This window comes from Cherax quadricarinatus, chromosome 9 (genome assembly GCF_038502225.1).
Source record: "Cherax quadricarinatus isolate ZL_2023a chromosome 9, ASM3850222v1, whole genome shotgun sequence".
NCBI lineage: Eukaryota > Metazoa > Arthropoda > Malacostraca > Decapoda > Parastacidae > Cherax > Cherax quadricarinatus.
In genome coordinates, this window is record NC_091300.1 from 30,808,069 (window position 1) to 30,828,007 (window position 19,939).

General features: G+C 43.7%; 1 protein-coding gene across 1 annotated transcript in view; it reads left to right on the top strand.

Moving 5' to 3' along the window:
- The first annotated feature begins 5,212 nt into the window (after positions 1-5,212).
- LOC128685951 (BDNF/NT-3 growth factors receptor) overlaps positions 5,213-19,939 on the top strand; it is a 147,181-nt gene continuing 132,454 nt past the window's right edge. Inside the window, exons 1-2 of the mRNA XM_070083116.1 lie at positions 5,213-5,540; positions 5,810-5,907. Coding sequence (XP_069939217.1) covers positions 5,213-5,540; positions 5,810-5,907 — 426 coding nt within the window. The remainder of the gene's footprint in view (positions 5,541-5,809; positions 5,908-19,939) is intronic.

Here is a 19,939-nt window from a genome sequence, read left to right on the forward strand (position 1 = left end):
GTGATCATTGTTAAGACCATCTTGGGTGATCATTGTTGACACCATCTTGGGTGATCATTGTTGACACCATCTTGGGTGATCATTGTTGACACCATCATGGGTGATCATTGTTAACATCATGGGTGATCATTGTTAACACCATCATGGGTGACCATTGTTAACACCATCATGGGTGACTATTGTTAACACCATCATGGGTGATCATTGTTAACACCATCATGGGTGATCATTGTTAACACCATCTTGGGTGACTATTGTTAACACCATCATGGGTGATCATTGTTAACGCCATCATGGGTGATCATTGTTGCACCATCGTGGGTGATCCTTGTTAACACCATCTTGGGTGATCATTGTTTACACCATCATGGGTGATCATTGTTAACACCATCATGGGTGATCATTGTCAACCCCAATATGGGTGATCATTGTTAACACCATCATGGGTGATCATTGTTAACGCCATCATGGGTGATCATTGTTGACACCATCATGGGTGATCATTGTTGCACCATCGTGGGTGATCCTTGTTAACACCATCTTGGGTGATCATTGTTTACACCATCATGGGTGATCATTGTTAACACCATCTTGGGTGATCATTGTTGACACCATCATGGGTGATCATTGTTAACACCATCATGAGTGGTCATTGTTAGCTCCATCATGGGTGATCATTGTTAACACGTTCATGGTGATCATTATTAACATGATGTGTCACTTCGGCGGTATGCCTTGGGTCACTTTGCCTTTGTGATATACTTTGAATCATCTTACTTGGTGGAATACTTTGGGTCACCTTGTCTTTGTGGTATAATTTGGATCACCTTGCCTTGGTATACTTTGGGTCACCTTGGTGGGATACTTTGGGTTACCTTGCCTTGGTGGTATACATTGGGTCACCTTGCTAGGATACTTTGGGTCACCTTGCCTTGGTTGTATACCTTGGGTCACCTTGGTAGGATACTTTGGGTCACCTTGCGTTGGTGGTATACCTTGGGTCATCTTCGAAGGATACTTTGGGTCACCTTGCCTTGGTGGTATTCCTTTGGTCACCTTGGTAGGATACTTTGGGTCACCTTGCCTTGGTGGTATTCCTTGGGTCACCTTGGTGGGATACTTTGGGTCACCTTGCCTTGGTGGTATACCTTGGGTCACCTTGGTAGGATACTTTGGGTCACCTTGCCTTGGTGGTATACCTTGGGTCACCTTGGTAGGATACTTTGGGTCACCTTGCCTTGGTGGTATACCTTGGGTCACCTTGGTAGGATACTTTGGGTCACCTTGCCTTGGTGGTATTCCTTGGGTCACCTTGGTGGGATACTTTGGGTCACCTTGCCTTGGTGGTATACCTTGGGTCACCTTGGTAGGATACTTTGGGTCACCTTGCCTTGGTGGTATTCCTTGGGTCACCTTGGTGGGATACTTTGGGTCACCTTGCCTTGGTGGTATACCTTGGGTCACCTTGCCTTGGTAGAATACTTTGGGTCACCTTGCCCTGGAGGGATACTTTGGAAGCAACCTTTATCATATCATCCAATTCTCATAACTCATCCCCTGGTTGTGAGGTGCTGACATGACGCTCTCCCTCCACGTCACAATTCCCGACTAACATGTGTAGTGAACAATTAGTTAGGTTAGGTTAGGTAAGGTTCGTCAGGAAACAGGACAAATGTTTCCTGACGCGGGTCTTAGTCAGATGATGACCCGCCTTTGGAGCTTTTGGTCATCTGACCGAGGCCTTCCGCTGGCTTACCGGTCCACCCCTTTAAAAATTATGGTCATTTATAACCATTGTTATATGAACAATTAGTTTCTTCTTCTTTTCGATTTGCCGGTACTCTCCCGGCCCGGGCCTTTTCCAAGTGGTGGCCCGACCTTGGCTCCCTCTTTAGGGAGTGTCTGAGACCTAAGTCTCCCATGGGGGGAGGCACAAGTACCTCCTCATCTTTGGGACCAACTGTCCCCAGGCCTAGCCACAAGCTAGGCCTCTCTGGTCTGCCATCCCCGCCCCAAGGGGGCAAATGGGAATGACAGTCTTATGAGCTAAAGGCTCGGGCTCAGGCACCTACCCTACCCTAGAAGGGTTAGGCATGGTGTCGATGTGTCGATCCACTTATTATTATTATTATTAAATATTCGCCGGTATTCTCCCGGCCCGGGCCTTTTCCAAATGGTGGCCCGGCCTTGGCTCCCTCTTTAGGGAGTGTCTGAGACCTAAGTCTCCCATGGGAGGAGGCACAAGTACCTCCTCATCTTTGGGACCAACTGTCCCCAGGCCTAGCCACAAGCTAGGCCTCTCTGGTCTGCCATCCCCGCCCCAAGGAGGCAAATGGGAATGACAGTCTTATGAGCTAAAGGCTCGGGCTCAGGCACCTACCCTACCCTAGAAGGGTTAGGCATGGTGTCGATGACTAGTGAACAATTAGTTTTTTCTTTTTCAACGTACAGCTGAACCTCAAAAATCGAACTGCTCCCAACTCAACCAATTATGTAAGTGTATTTTTGTAAGTGCTTTTATAAGTGTATTTTTAAGGGTCTGAAATGGACTAATCTAATTTACATTATTCCTGATGGGAATAAATTCATTCGGCAAAGGCACTCGAACAGACTTCTGGACCGAAGAAAGTTCGATATTTGAGGTGCCACTGTATTTGAAGGCATGACTGAAGTATTTTCCAGCATAGCACAATATCACGCGAGTTTCTCAATATTTTATTTATATATTCCGCCGGTAGCAGCCTTTTTCTTTAAATACTCATGTATCTCCTCTTTTAGGTGTTTAAATTTCAGCTATCAACATCAGCCTTTTTTTTTTTTCTTTACGCGACTTATTTGTCCTAAGTTTTGCTTTATCAAGATTTAGGGCGATACGTCGACTGATAAGAAAAACAGTATCAACTGCTTGTCTTTTGCATGCTAAGGGAAGGGAGGGGGGGTTTATGTGTCTGTATAGGTAAAACGTTTTTACTGGAGGTTCGTGTGTACAAGTCGTGATCAACTAGTATGTTACACTCACCTCCCCCCCTCTCTCTCTCTCTCTCTCTCTCTCTCTCTCTCTCTCTCTCTCTCTCTCTCTCTCTCTCTCTCTCTCTCTCTCTCTCTTTACACAGGGTTTGACAAGGTTAGGTTGAGGATCCCTAACTTTATTGACAAGCTATTGACAAATTAAGGATCCGTAACTTTATTGACAAACTAAGAGCTGTTTTCTATATCAGCTCATTTAAAAGCATTTTTACTGTTATGAAACATACGAGTAGGGAAAAGGATGAAGTTGTAGCCATCTGTGCGCCAGCATTTTCATTTGATCGACTGACGTTATCTCGTTGACATCATTATGCTGAACGAATGTACAGCATAATGATGTCAACGATCTCTCTCTCTCACTCTCTCTCTCTCTCTCTCTCTCTCTCTCTCTCTCTCTCTCTCTCTCTCTCTCTCTCTCTCTCTCTCTCTCTCTCTCTCTCTCTCTCTCTCTCTCTCTCTCTCTTTCTCTCTCTCTCTCACACACACACACACACATATACGCTTCCACTCTCACATAACCTATTTTCTTCATGCGTCTCGTTTTCGCTTCCATCACCGTCACCATCAATTCCTTCACTCGTCAGTTGTTCCATTTGATCAATATATGGGAGTGCTCTTCCAAGGATTTACGGTCATTTTTATTGCATATTTTCCCCCTCGAATTTTTGCGTCGTTTGCAAACATGTTCACATTGTGTTCCAAATATTCGGTTAATTCATTTACACAAATTAGAAATACGTATTCCCAGTGAGAAATATTTCCCAGTGGGAAATATTTTCCTTTAATCGCTGATGGAAATTTTCCATTCAAATAGAAAATCGCTCATCCACTGTATAATGATTTGTATTTTTTCCTCATAATTTTTTGCTGTTTTCACATTAGTCTTTCATGAGAAAAATCTGTGGTAGGCTTTTTGGAATTCAGATCATCTCGATGTGCCTGTCAATTTCTTTCTTGAATAATGTATGTGACTATATCAATGTTTTAATAACTATCATTGTATTTTGATGACTATCATGGAATTTTATTGGCTGTGATAGTATTTTATGGTATTTTATATTTCACATACAGAACTTTGCTGCTCTGAGAGTGAGCTGCTTCAAATTAGCAATTATTTGTTGAAGATACATATGTTTGGAGTTTTAATCCAATTTACAAACCGTTTCGTGCTACTTTCATCCTAACCTTAGATTTAAAAAGCACTTCCTAACATCCCTGTGACTCGCCTGTGTTTTAATCTTCCATATATGTCCTCTTGTACATGATCCTCGTAATGTAAAACGCCTGTAATAATCCTCTGATTATTTTTAATGTTGTCATTATGTCTACTATTGTATTAATATTGGTAGAATTACCGACAATATGTTAAGTAAAGGGACACAAGTGCAATTAATGCGACATTTTATTGTGGCAACGTTTCGCTCTCCAGGAGCTGTGTCTAGCCGTTACAAATAATACATGAGCACAGAGGGTATATATAGCATTAGTTGCACTTAACATGTCTGTTATTGTCCTCTTGTCTTCCCGGGCCTTCAGACATCTTTAGTCTCTCTTCATAATGTGCTCCTCTTAGCTGTTGGGTTAGTCTAGTAGGAAACCTTTTGTACCTTTTCGAGCTTTGGAACGTTCTTAAGAAGGTGGGTTTTCCAAACTGGTGCTAAGATGGGCCTGACACACATTGTGTTCAGAAAGAATTCCTTGTTGAGATTTCTGACGGCTATTCTGTGAACTGCTAGCCTCGCATAGGTTGAAGTTATACGTTTAGTTAATATGCTCTTCCAACGATATGTTGGGTGTGATGTTTGCTCCTGAATCTTACTTCTCTTGATACCTGTAGTTTCATACCTTCCATTCCGTATTTTTCCTCTGGTCTTGTCTCCGCCTCACCAAATTTCACGACCTTACATTTATTTGGCTTGAACTCCAGGAGCCACTTACTTGACCAGTTCTCTAACACAGCTAGATATTCTCTCGCTCTCCTCTTCTGTTCGTATTCTTCTCAACTGCTTTGTGTCATCTACAAGCAAAAACACATAGGATTCGATCCCAGCTGGCAGGTTATTTACATATATCAGGAAAAGTTGTGTGTGTGTGTGTGTGTGTGTGTGTGTGTGTGTTTGCAATGTTGGAGTATCCCTGCACGTGCACGTGCGCTTATATGATCCAATGTTTTCTTTTATTTTTTATGGGGCCAAAAATACAAGCTAAGAGCGGTCCCTTCCACTCTTCCAGAGAGCGTCTTCGCCACATCAACACTTCCGAGAACCCTTTGCTGCTAGACGACTGCAAAAATATCTGGCTACAGACGTGGCAGCAGCAGCAGGCAGTTGACCAGCAGACGTGGCAGAAACCACAGCAGAAGGGGAAGACGTGGAGAGAAGAAACCACACAGTCTGTAGAGACTGAGAAACTTGCTGGCAGAGAGAACACAGAGGTCAAACTTGATAACTTAGTGCCTACCTCGACCACAGATGACTGTCCATCGCCGGGAGCGACAACCTCTTCAGAATGTTGTGAGTACTGTTCATCTTCTGTTTACATTCACTGTGTAGATACAAATAGCACCCCCGTTCAGTAGTCATATTACAGATCTAAATACAAATAAGAGTACAGATACAGTAATAATCAACAAGTTATCAGTGTCACTATAATCTCTGTAGACTGTAGATTACTTTTCATTAAGCACTAAACCAATATGGGCTCCTAAACCCCCTCATTCTGTGATCAGTCACGCTTCTTGGTGATAGCATAAATCACTGAAGCCTCTACGTGTGCCCGGCAGATCTGTGTCCTGCTCGACTTAGCGTGGAGGAGACTGAGGAAGGTTCTTGTAAGGTGTTCATGGTGGAATGTTCTGTCAGAGGTAGACCCCGTCCCGAGGTGAGTGTGTGTGTGTGTGTGAAAGAGGAGAGAGAGAGAGAGAGAGAGAGAGAGAGAGAGAGAGAGAGAGAGAGAGAGAGAGAGAGAGAGAGAGAGCCAACAACTGCCTGCGAGATACCAGGTGTAATTACTGCTACAAGAAAGGACATAAGGAGGACCAGTGTCGGAAGAAAAAGGAACTTGACAGACAGGGCCACCGGTTTAGAGACCTGTTCTCTGAACAAACCAGCAGGATCTCTGAATTGGTGAACACTCTCACACGTCACCCACTTAGCTACTCCTATCCCAGCCCAGCAGGTGGGATTGTGCCTTATACAAGACCACAGACCTACATCCCTGCAGCTGCCTCAGTACCCTACCTCTCTCAAGGGCAGGCACCTTACATTCGCTACACACCCACCACCTCAAGCTGACCACTTCATCATGAGGAGCCAGTCTATCAGCATCCTGTCGGCCAACATTAGAGGTTTCATTACTAATGTTGGAGAGCTCACACCTAGTTTTGTGAACACTCGACGTCCCGACATGATAGCTGTTGTTGAAACATTTTTGGATGACAGGACTCCAGAAAATTTTGCAAGAATTGCTGGCTACACCTCATGGATGAGAAGAGACAGGCAAGGGCAAGGAGGTGTTGCTGTGTGCTTCTCTAAAAGTGTTCATGCCCAGCACATTGATGTTGCCACCCCTACACATCTTGAAATGATGTTCTTCAAGCTCTGTATAAACACTAGTACCTCTGTACTAGCATGTGCAATGTACAGACCTCAGTGGCAACATGAGACCCTATCAACTTCCTAATGGAAAATATTGACTCCCTTCTGCTACAACACAACTGTCAACATATTATAATTGTTGGTGACCTCAACCAGCACCTTATACAGAGGGACTTTGATGACCTTCTTGCAGTGTTTGACATGAGAAACTTTGTTGATTTCCCTACTCATATCTCTGGCTCCTCCCTTGACCCAGTAGTGAGTGATCTGGCAGAAAGCATAGTCACTTGTCAACCCCTCGGCTACGTTGGATCGTCTGACCACAAGGCTGTTTTTACCACACTTAAGATCCCAACAGAACGAGGTGAGGAATCCACACGCACAACCTGGCTATGGGAAAGAGGTAATTGGCCAGCCCTTTGCTCTGAGCTCGCCACCACCGACTGGAATGCTCTTCTCCAAGGGGATGTTGACAACCAAGTGAAAGCCTTCACTGGACACATCCTTAATCTACAACAAGAACACATTCCTCACCGGCAATATGTGACGAAGCCTACAGATCAGCCTTGGTTTGGCTTTCGTTGTAGAGAGGCTGCTACTGCTAAGTACAAAGCATGGCGAAGGTATAAGAGACATCCTACCACCTATAACAGGAACTTGCACATGCAAGCCTGTAGGCATATGGGTGATGTTCAAAAGTAGGCCATTGCTAAATGGGAGGTGGACACTAAAAGAAAGTTAGCATCAGGTAGGGTAGGCTCCAAAACCTGGTGGTCCCTGGTCAAAGACAAGGATATCTGCCTGATGAACTTATTCCACCTCTAAATCGACAGGATGGGACCACCTCTACTAGTAGTCAAGAGAAGGCGGACCTCTTTGCTGAACACTTTGCTACCAAAATGCAAGTTCCTGATCCTGACCCTCCTTGGCTAGCTGCAAGAACTGTGTCAAAACTGTCAGTGGTGACAATAAGGCAGGACGAGGTGCATTTCCTACTTAAATCGCTTGACCAAGAAAAGGCTGTGGGCCCAGACAAGTTGAGCCCAAGATTGTTGAGAAGATGTGCAGACCAGCTAGCAGCACCTCTAACTCGCATCTTTCAGCACTGCCTAGTACAGTGTAAATGGCCCTCTCTATGGAAAGAGGCAAATGTAGTCCCTGTTCACAAAAAGAAGAGCAGAGCAGAAATCAGCAACTACAGACCAGTGTCACTCCTGTCAATCACTGGTAAGATCCTTGAGACAATAATCTCAAGACAAATGACAGAGTTTTTTGACTACCACTCACTACTTTGTGATCGTCAATATGGCTTCAGGAAAGGTTACTCTGCTGCTGATCTGTTGTTAAACCTCTCCACTAAGTGGCACCAGTCACTGGATGAATCCAAAGTCAGCTGTGTGGTAGCACTGGACATTGCTGGCGCTTTCGACCGGGTGTGACACCAGGGCCTCTTAGCAAAACTTCAAGCACTGGGAATTGCAGGCTCTACGCTATGTCTCCTCAGTGACTACCTTCATGGTAGATCTGTAAGCGTAGTTCTCAATGGAACGGAATCACCAAGACATCCTATTGGGGCAAGTGTTCCACAAGGAAGCGTGCTGGGTCCATTGTTATGGAATGTCTACTTCAACGACCTTCTTCATCTCATCCCAGAATCACATGCATATGCAGACGACTGTACACTGACATTCACTTATCCAAGAGAAGAAATGCCAGCTGCTCTAAGCTACATCAATCACCAGCTGAGAGCTATATCAGCTTAGGGAAATAGATGGCAAGTAACATTTGCACCTGAGAAAACGCAAATGATGATCGTCTCTAGGCACCATGATGGTAATGCTGGTGCAGTAGTAAGGATGAATGGGAGGATGTTGGCACCTGGAGAAGAAGTTGATATCCTTGGGGTGAAATTTGACTCCAAACTAACCATGAAGAACCATGTTGTAAATCTTGCAAACAAGGTAGCCAGGAAGCTTACAGCACTTCGCCGTATCTCCCATCTGCTTGACAGTAGGGGTTGCAAGATCCTGTACGAGGCACAAGTACGCTCGCACCTTGAGTATGCTCCACTTTCTTGGTTTGCCTGCCCCCCCTCTCATCTGCGACTGCTTGACAGAGTAGAGAACAGAGCAAGACGTCTCATCTCTCGCCTGGACCCATCCTGGATAGATCTGTTATTTCAGCAGAGCCTTCAACATAGGAGGGATGTGGGTGGCCTTACTGTTATGTACAAGGCCAATATTGTCAAAATACCACACTTGGATCCACTTCGAGGACAGCGTGAAACAAGCTTTTATGCCACAAGACGGGCAGAAAGCAGCAACTTCACTCTGGCTGTACCCTTCTCCAGAACATCACTCCATCTGAGATCATACATACCCAGGATGACTCGAGTGTGGAACACATTCGTACAGGATAATGATGTCAACGAGATAAAGTCAGTTGATCAAATGAAAATGCTGGCCCACAGATGGCTCCAACTTCATCCTGTTTCCTACTTGTATGTCTCATAACAATAAAAATGCTTTCAAATGAGCTGATGTAGGTAACAGCTCTTAGCTTGCCAATAAAGTTAGGAATCCTTAACCTGTAAATAGCTGTCAATAAAGCTTGGGATCCTTAACCTTGTCAAACCCTGTGTAAAAAAAAAAAAAAAAAAAAAAAAAAAAAAAAAAAAAGAGAGAGAGAGAGAGAAAACAATTAAGAGGCGCATGAGTTTCCCGGTCTCCTAATATCATGTTTATTTTCCCCTATAATCTACCTTGTCCATAATTACTATCGCATTTGCTTTGTCTGCTTTCGTGAGGTGAAGTACAGGATCTTTCATTAATTCATGGTATAACTTAACAAGTCTTTGAGGACAATTGTGCTGGAGAAGTCTGAGCAGAGCTCAGACTTCTCCAACACAATTGGGAAAAAAAATAACACATCAGAAGACAGGGAAACTGACGTGCCCTTTAAGCCCGTGTGTTTGCGTGTGCGCGCTTGTGTTGAGTATTAGCACATTTGAGTGTTGCAATATAGTATTAAGTAATAGGTCATAAGGGAAGGGATGAAAAACAAAAATAAAAAATCGTGTGATTCAGGCGCACGCGCGTTTGGGGAGATTATCAAAGTTATCCCGCACCACTAACACTGAAAAAAAAGAGAACTAGAACGAAAAAAATTAATCTAAATTCCCACCGATGTATGAAGGTGTAATTAAGACTAACGCTGAAGAGTGAACAACTGCGCCACTGGCTAGCAGCTGGCTGTTGGCTAGTGGGACAGGAAAACGCTCAGTGATTTTTTTCTTCATACGGATCGTCTCCTGAGGTAGTGTGACCCATAATATGGAAGAGAATTCACCAAATTAATACAGTGGAACCTCAAATATCGAACTTAATCCGTTCCAGGAGCTAGTTCTAAATTAGAAAAGTCTGAAAATCGAAGCGATATTTCCCATAAGAAATAATGGAAATACAATTAATCCGTTCCAGAAACCCAAAAATATTCACATTATTGTTATTGTTATAATCAATGGGGAAGCGCTAAACCCGGAGGATTATACAGCGCCTGGGGGGGGGATGTAGAAGGCATTCAGGCTTAATTCGGGGAACTGGAGCACAGATCCAATTCCCTAAATCAAGAGCCCCTCACCAACATCAAGGAACCTTCCTTGAGGAAAAAAAATAATCACAAAAAAATACATTTTATAGAGATTAATTACAGTTTTACATACACACAACAAACACTATAGTGTTCAATTATTTATATAAATATAAAATAACGTTTTTCCTTGCCTTTATTGAAGATTGGTGATGGCATCTGGAAGATAGGGAGGAGGAGAGAGGGAGTTGGAGTTAGTGTTTGGAAGGAGAATCCCCCTCCATGAGGACTTCAGGTAATGCCCTCTCTGGGGTTACTTCCCTTCTCTGTCTTTTAATGCCACTAGGACCAGCTTGAAAGTCACTGGACCCCTGTCTCACAAAATAACTGTCCACAGTCCTCTGTTTCTGACGCCTCTTTAACATTTCCCTAAAATGGGACATGGTTCTGTCATTGAACTGGTTCCAAGAGTTTTCTGTACCAGATCGGCATGTAACTTCCTTGCCTTTTCGCAAATAATCGTCTCTGAAATACTATCACCTGCCATCTCTTTATCTTTGATCCACATCAGCGACAACTTCTCAACCTCTTCAACTATTTGTGGTCTTTTTTTGGTTAGCATATTAACACCTTTCACAACATCAGTTTCCTTGATTTGTTCTTTTTTTGCCAGGATAGAACCGATGGTCGATTTTTTTCCCATACATCCTGGCAAGGTCAGCAAGTCTCACACCATTCTCATACTTCTGTATTATTTCCTTCTTCACATCTATGGTGTTTCTCAATTTCTTTACCACTTTTGGCCCATGGTAGCTTATTTCACATTCCCGCAAGCGCTAAACACAATGAAATAATCGTAAAATGTTTGAATGAGAGTGCAGGTTATTGTTCACTCAAGCATCAACAAAGCCAGACTGGCTCACGGCGTCTGCGTGGGGACACGGACAGAGCCGGCTACTGATAATAGGGACAAAGTTGGTTCGAGAAAAGGGTTCTATTTTTGAAACGTTCGATAAGTGATACGATCGAAATTTGAGGTTCCACTGTATTATTATTATTATTATTATTATTATTATTATTATTATTATTATTATTATTATTATTATTATTATTATTATTATTTATTTTATTGTAAAAGGACACAAGTGCAACTAATGTGACATTTTTATTGTGGCAACGTTTCGCTCTCCAGGAGCTTTATCAAGCCGTTACAAGCAGAATGTTGTTGTTAAAGATTCGCCAGTATTCTCCCGGCCCGGGCCCTTCCAAGTGGTGGCCCGGCACTGGCTCCCTGTCTAGGGAGTGTCTGAGACCTAAGTCTCCCATGGAAGGAGGCACAAGTACCCCCTCATCTTGTGAGCTACAAACTCGGGCTCTGGCATCAACCTTCTAGGGCAGGGCATGGTGTCGATCGTGCTAGCGCTGTTCTCTCCTGTGTGGAGTGTCGTGTGTTGGTGTTCATTTCCATTCATTCATTCATGTTGATTCGCCGGTACTTCCGGCCCGGGTCTTCTCCAGATGGTGACCCGGCAGTGGCCCCCCGGGTGGGGGGTGACGATCATCTTCTTTCTTCTTTCTTGGCCCTCCGGTTGAAGGGTGTCGTCGTTTTCTATCTTGTGCTGACTTCCCGGAAGAGAAGCGCAGTCGGGCAGAGGCAGCAGTTACAGGGTCGATTGGAGCCACACCCCAGCTTTAGCAAACAGCAAAGTGCTGGGGAAACTTATCTTCATGGTGAATGGTCATGGATAGTCGTGCTAGAGGAGGGTACCGTCTTCAAGGCCCCCATTCTGAAGCATCCTGAATTTCCTCTTTGAGGTGTACTCAACTTCCACAGGGTGTTGGGTGTTGGCAGTGAGTAGTCTGGTCATGTCTGCAATGGTGTATGTAACAGTTTGGTCGTAGGTATACTTGACTGTTCCGTCCTGGAGGTGCTGATGGATTTCTGAAGACAGCATTCTGTTCTTATACTGCTTGGTTGTGTAGAAGCATACACCCTTCAGGCATCGGACTTGTGGTGCAGCAGTGTCAGTGGCAATGGCACCGTGAGGTGCATCTGCAGTTTCTTGTGTTTTTGCTTTCTTGGCTGGTGGCTGAACTGGTGAAGGCGAGATTTCCGACTGGTCAGTTGCTCTAGCAGTGGATGCAAGCGGTAGTGGGGTTTGCCGACGTCTCAGTGGTCTCTGATTGGTCCATCTCTGTGTCTAGTGGTGGTTGTGGCAGCGGTGGAGCAGAGGTGATGCTGATAATATTTGTAGTAGATTTTAGGATCTCAGTGGAAGGTGGTGATGCAGGGAATGTGAGGCCAGGCATATTATTTAGTTTGAAAAGTTCATTGATGGTGGTGTTGAAGGAGCCAGGCTCAGCTGCATTCTGTACATGAGCATACATAATGCAATAAAGAATCTTAGTGGAGTCGGCAGTAGGTGCTGGCAGGGAAGTGGTGGGAGCAGCTTGCGTGGCTTGTAGTATCTTGGTAGTGTCTGCTTGAAGCTTGGCGATAGCAGAATATGTGGTTGCTTGTGGGTTGGGTTTCTTTTGTTGTTTTTGTTGTTGTTTGAGTATGTCTCTTCTGGTAGGGCACCTGGTAGCAAGAGTATGGTGATCATTCTTGCAGTTCAAGCATTTAGGTGGTGAAGCTGGTGCAATTCTTGAAGTCATGACCCTCACGGCCACAGATGGAGCAGAACTTCTTGTCCTTGGTAGGGCAATCATTTGTGGTGTGTAAGTATGAGTAACAATTATAGCACTGTGAGATATGTTGGAATTTCTCTGCTTCGATGAAGGCTGGGTTGATGTGGAAGTAGTGAATAGCCAGGCCCTCAGCGAGAGCTTTGGCTGCCATGTTGACGTCACTGAAGGTGACCTTCAGCATGGATGAAGCATTGGGTATTTTAGTAATGAAGTCCACCTTGGCCCAAGGGTTCTTTGCTTTAATAGATGACTTGATTTTTTCAGTGGTCTGTACACAGTGATAAGGTTGTCGAGTCGCTTGAGGAACACAGTTCTCCTGGCCCTCAGGAGAACTGTGTACAAGCAGTACATGTATGTACAATGTTCGCCAAGACTAGGGTCCTGGCACGAGTCTTAATCTTGAGATGACCCGTCTCTGGCTCCTGAAGGAGAATTGATTCTTCACTGTTGCAGCATATGCTGCTCAAGCACTGTTCCGGACAGCTCAGCTAGTGTGCCTCATAAACGACTGAGGTTACTCCATCTCAGCTGTTTCCTGAGCTGGGGACTGGGCTCTGTTCCCTCTGATAATCTGCAGATTCATGGCATCCACTATTTCCTGCTCTGTCAGTAAGCACACCCTCAGGGTGTGCTGACCATCTGCCGGAACATGCTCTGTTGTTCTGTGGAGGTGACTGTGTTGCAGATAATATCCGTGAATGCCTTGATGAGTGTTAAGAGATCCTTTCTGTTGAGGGCCTGCGTTGTCGGTGGGTTCGAAGCAGTGGATATTATCTGGGCTGTTGTAATCTGTGGGGACTGCTGAGGGTTGTATTTCTTCACTGTGCACACCGTGGCCTGTTGCTGTATGCCAAGTTGTGTACCCGGCATCTGCTGGTGAGGTGCAGCCACAGCCTGCATAGTGGCTGTGCCTGGCATGGAGGCCGGTGGGGGCTCGTGTAGTGCCGTCTGATGATTGCGTTGCCCAGATGTTTCCTGTTGGCGCCGCTTGTTCCTAATGTTTTTGTTTCTTCGTTGCGGTAGTGGGGGAGGATGCTTCTGTTAACGACGCCTGGCTGAGTCTTCAAGGGTCGGAAATTCCTGGGCATTGAGTTGGGTTGCCTGATGAGAGTTCTACAGTATGGCAGGATTCTCTGCACCCATCGTCTGCTGAGGGTGATGCTCTGCCGTAGCCTGCTGTCTCGTCGTTGGTGTCTTCCAGGCCTCACGAATTCTAGTGAGCCTCTCAGGGCATCAAGGGTTCCAGGCATGGTGTTTCTGCCTGCAATTCGGGCATCGTGGAGTGGGTGGCGATGCATTCTTCAGCTTGGTGATGCATTCCTCGGTAGGGTGGGGCTGGCTGCAGACACCGCAGATTACTCTGTTCGGACAGAGTGCACCCAGGTATCCGTAACACTGGCACTTGAAACAGCGAACTGGTTCTGCCGTGAAGGTCCTGACATCGTACCTGCCCCAAGAACCGAGGTCCAGCTGGGATGGCAGCGGTCCTACATGCTGAATGAGGACCTGCCGTGTTGGTGCTTTGCCTGCCGATTTTGCCTTGAGACGCTGAGCTGACACGACACTGGGGTGAGCTGCTACTGCCTCGATGGGCATCATCAGCGGGTCTCACATCACTACACCCTTGGTGACCTTCTGCCGAGAATCCAGTTCCTCCAGGGTGAAGGAGCGGTCTGTCTCCATGACTTTCTTCAAGGTGATATGCATTTCCCTGTTGATAGGAGTCAGTATTGGTTCTCCCCTCAGGTTGAACCATATCTTGAACCTCAGTTTGTGCCGTGTTTCCAGGTGTGTAACCATGCCATAGTGGGTTTGTGTTCCCCATAAGCCTTTACCTTGAATATGGAAGGTGATTTGAGCTGGTTTACCTACTCCTTGGAGGGACGGCGTGTCTTACTGTTCACATTGATCCATCCTTCCGTATTCTCTGGCTGCATGGTTAGGCTTGTCAGAACTGGAGACTTTTCCTCTGATGTCACGGAGTGGTCTCGCAACTTCTTCGTTAGGATTGTGCCCCACATTTCTAAATCCGAGTCATCCGCCGTGTCCCTGGAACATCGTGACCTCTTCCTTTCGGCAGAAGCCATGTGTCTGTCCACGTGGTGCTGGACTGTGAGAAGTTCTGTTCCAAAGTCTGGAACTCTCTGAAGTCTTAGCAAGAATCCTCCTGAAAACAGTAAACCCTGCCATCACATAGTCTCTCCTGTTAATAATACACATAGCACATTAAATTTAAACAGGCCTTCTCTATCCAGCCTCCAATAGATACATTTGTCTAACCTATTTTTATGTTATCCAAGTAATAGCTTTTATATCCTTTTACTATTGTGCGAGTTAATTGTTCTACATATTGTATTACTACTACTACTACTACTACTACTACTACTACTACTACTACTACTACTACTACTACTACTACTACTACTACTACTACGACAACTTATCTCACTACTACTACTACTACTACTACCACTAGTATTGCACCTCACCCTGAGCCTATACATACCCTCTGTGTCCATGTACTGTTTGTAACGGCTTGATAAAGCTCCTGGAGAGCGAAACGTTGCCACAATAAAAATGTCACATTAGTTGCACTTGTGTCCTTTTACTTTACATATTGTCGGTAATTCTACAGACTTTATTACAATTTATTTTATTCTTGTCGAAGCGCTAAATCTGTAGAAATGACACAGCACCTGAGCAAATTTTTTCAGGCTCCCAGATGTCATGCCTAGCGCTCACCCCCCACACACACAAACATACACTTAAGAGCACACATCTTTCTTGGTGTTAGGTTTACTGTCAATTCTAAACGACAACTAATCTAGCACTATAAACAGACGTATTTGTTTCTCAAATAAAAATGAACATAGCAAACCAATTTATTTAATATGAAAGGGTAAACTTACATCTTATCTGTAACTACACTGTCTTCACAATTTTAGTGAGATGAATGTGTATGGTACCATCAGGAACATCAGCTTCTCAGCATTAGGCTTGAAGGTACTAAGAAGTCTTAGATCACCGCGTTCAGTAATTTTCAATCTGTTTCTTTGGTTGGAAAGTAGCTTGGAGACTGCATTGAAGCCTCATTCTACTAAATATGATGCTGGGAAAGCAATAAAGTACATCTTGACTTTGTTGAAGATTGACACACATCTTGACTTTGTTCCACAGTGCAGGGTAGCGGTCAGAAATTTTTTTTGTAACCAAAAATCTTGACATGATTTTTTGAACTTTGGCCAACTCATTGTCATTTTGGAGTGAAATCTGTTCTTCGTCCACCATTACTGTTTCCTCATTGCTGATATCTAGGAACGGATTGATCACCCAGTCTGGTATTTTGAGCAAAAAAAGATCCTGAAACTTGTCAGACATATCTCTATGTTGCTCATTCAGGTGTACACAACACACTTCTCCAATTCAGAGAGGCTCGAAAACTGGAAGAGCTCACGACGGGCTATGTTATGTTTGAATAACTGTAACCTGGACAGAAAAGTGAAAAGGGTTGGTTTGACTTTGATAAGATCAACCTCATTCCCTTGCATTTACAGATTAACTTTGTTGTATTTTGTGAATTCATCTGACAAATAAACAATGTCATACTCGATGTTTCTTAGTTCGTCATATACAACAGAAATGGAGTCTTGGAAGAATTCAGCAGCTATTTCACAAAGTGAATTGAAAGGTCTCAGGAAGCTTCCTTTTGACAATCATCTAACTTCTATGTGCGACAACAAACTTTCAAAATCTTCATCATTCTCAGTGCAGAGCTGTTGAAACAGTCGGGAACTGATAACAGTGCACATTGATTTGTGAAGTCGACCACTTAGGTTTTTTGCAAGCGGTTGTTGCCTGTGGATTACACAGTGATCCGTAAACACACCAGGTACAGCTTTTTTCAAGATACTGATGAAGCCACGATAACAACCTGTCATCGATGGTGCCCCATCTGTTGCACAAGCAAGAATGTCTTTCTCTTTGAAAAAAATTCTCAACAAGACTGAAGATAACTTGAAGTACATACAAACCTAGAGCCTCGGCCCTTACAGACGTAAAAATCAGCAGCACGGCATCTGCTGTCTGATCTGGCTGGCGTGTGGCCCGTCCAAACAAACGTTCAGACTTTTAACTATGTCCTCAGACCACAAAATAAAATAAAACTATGCTTCCATATATAGCTGTAAATTTTATTCTTTGTAAATCATCTGTGTTACTTAAGGCTCTGTGACTTAGATTTTTTCATATAGATTTTGTAGAACAAGCGCTTCTTTGGTTCTGATGCCACCCTGCGGCCCTCTTACCGCCCCCCTACAGCCCCTTTTATCCTCAACGCCCTTCCCTCCGTATCTTTCCACCGCCCCCAGGGGGGTGTTACCGCCCACTTTGGGAATCACTGCTTAAGATATTTCTCCCTCTTTCTTCCCCTTTAATGAAACACTCAAGACGTGGCTATTGTCATTAACGTGATTTTTTTTTTTTTGCTGTTAAAAAATAAGAGTCTAGGTAAGAGTCTGAGAGAAGGAGGAACACTGACACAGACACTGATGACCTGAGAGTTAGTGTTGTGCAATAGCTGGCAGGTACAACTTTGTTATTGAAAGTTAAGACACATGTGCAACATCTCGATATCTTTATTGTAGACGTTTCGCCATCTAGTTTCTTTATCAAAACAGATTCTAGGACATAATTAGAAGACAGTAGAACTATATACAAAAGATGAGGTAATCAGTCCCTCAGCCTTGGAGTTAGTGTTCACAACATCGTGGTGGAGAAGAATCTGGAGGAAAGGCAAGAAGACTGGCGGTTATATAGGCGTCAGTGGGTAAGGACGTGCAGCAGACGAGGGCATAGTCACTGGTAGGCGGCTGCTACAACTAACCCATCTCTTTGGGAAGGACCTACATCCACTGGGGAATCCCATCTACCATATATATATATATATATATATATATATATATATATATATATATATATATATATATATATATATATATATATATATACTCTCCTTATATATATATATATATATATATATATATATATATATATATATATATATATTTTCAACAAGTCGGTCGTCTCCCACCGAGGCAGGGTGACCCAAAAAAAAGAAAGAAAATCCCCAAAAAGAAAATACTTTCATCATCATTCAACACTTTCACCACACTCACACATTATCACTGCTTTTGCAGAGGTGCTCAGAATATAACAGTTTAGAAGCATATACGTATAGAGATACACAACATATCCCTCCAAACTGCCAATATCCCAAACCCCTCCTTTAAAGTGCAGGCATTGTACTTCCCACTTCCAGGACTCAAGTCCGACTATATGAAAATAACCGGTTTCCCTGAATCCCTTCACTAAATATTACCCTGCTCACACTCCAACAGATCGTCAGGTCCCAAGTATCATTCGTCTCCATTCACTCCTATCTAACACGCTCATGCACGCTTGCTGGAAGTCCAAGCCCCTCACCCACAAAACCTCCTTTACCCCCTCTTTCCTTCCCCTATAGATTTATATGCTTTCCATGTCATTCTACTTTGATCCATTCTCTCTAAATGACCAAACCACCTCAACAACCCCTCTTCTGCCCTCTGACTAATGCTTTTATTAACTCCACACCTTCTCCTAATTTCCACACTCCGAATTTTCTGCATAATATTTACACCACACATTGCCCTTAGACAGGACATCTCCACTGCCTCCAACCGTCTCCTCGCTGCTGCATTCACAACCCAAGCTTCACACCCATATAAGAGTGTTGGTACTACTATACTTTCATACATTCCCTTCTTTGCCTCCATAGATAACGTTTTTTGACTCCACATATACCTCAACGCACCACTCACCTTTTTTCCCTCATCAATTCTATGATTAACCTCATCCTTCATAAATCCATCCGCCGACACGTCAACTCCCAAGTATCTGAAAACATTCACTTCTTCCATACTCCTCCTCCCCAATTTGATATCCAATTTTTCTTTATCTAAATCATTTGATACCCTCATCACCTTACTCTTTTCTATGTTCACTTTCAACTTTCTACCTTTACACACATTCTCAAACTCATCCACTAACCTTTGCAATTTTTCTTTAGAATCTCCCATAAGCACAGTATCATCAGCAAAAAGTAACTGTGTCAATTCCCATTTTGAATTTGATTCCCCATAATTTAATCCCACCCCTCTCCCGAACACCCTAGCATTTACTTCTTTTACAACCCCATCTATAAATATATTAAACAACCATGGTGACATTACACATCCCTGTCTAAGACCTACTTTTACCGGGAAGTATTCTCCCTCTCTTCTACACACCCTAACCTGAGCCTCACTATCCTCATAAAAGCTCTTTACAGCATTTAGTAACATACCACCTATTCCATATACTTGCAACATCTGCCACATTGCTCCTCTATCCACTCTATCATATGCCTTTTCTAAATCCATAAATGCAATAAAAACTTCCCTACCTTTATCTAAATACTGTTCACATATATGCTTCAATGTAAACACTTGATCTACACATCCCCTACCCACTCTGAAACCTCCTTGCTCGTCCGCAATTCTACATTCTGTCTTACCTCTAATTCTTTCAATTATAACCCTACCGTATACTTTTCCTGGTATACTCAGTAAACTTATTCCTCTATAATTTTTACAATCTCTTTTGTCCCCTTTCCCTTTATATAAAGGGACTATACATGCTCTCCGCCAATCCCTAGGTACCTTCCCCTCTTTCATACATTTATTAAACAAAAGTACCAACCACTCCAACACTATATCCCCCCCTGCTTTTAACATTTCTGTCATGATCCCATCAGTTCCAGCTGCTTTACCCCCTTTCATTCTACGTAATGCCTCACGTACCTCCACCACACTTACATTCTGCTCTTCTTCACTCCTAAAAGATGGTATACCTCCCTGGCCAGTGCATGAAATTACCGCCTCCCTTTCTTCCTTAACATTTAAAAGTTCCTCAAAATATTCTCGCCATCTACCTAATACCTCCCTCTCCCCATCTACTAA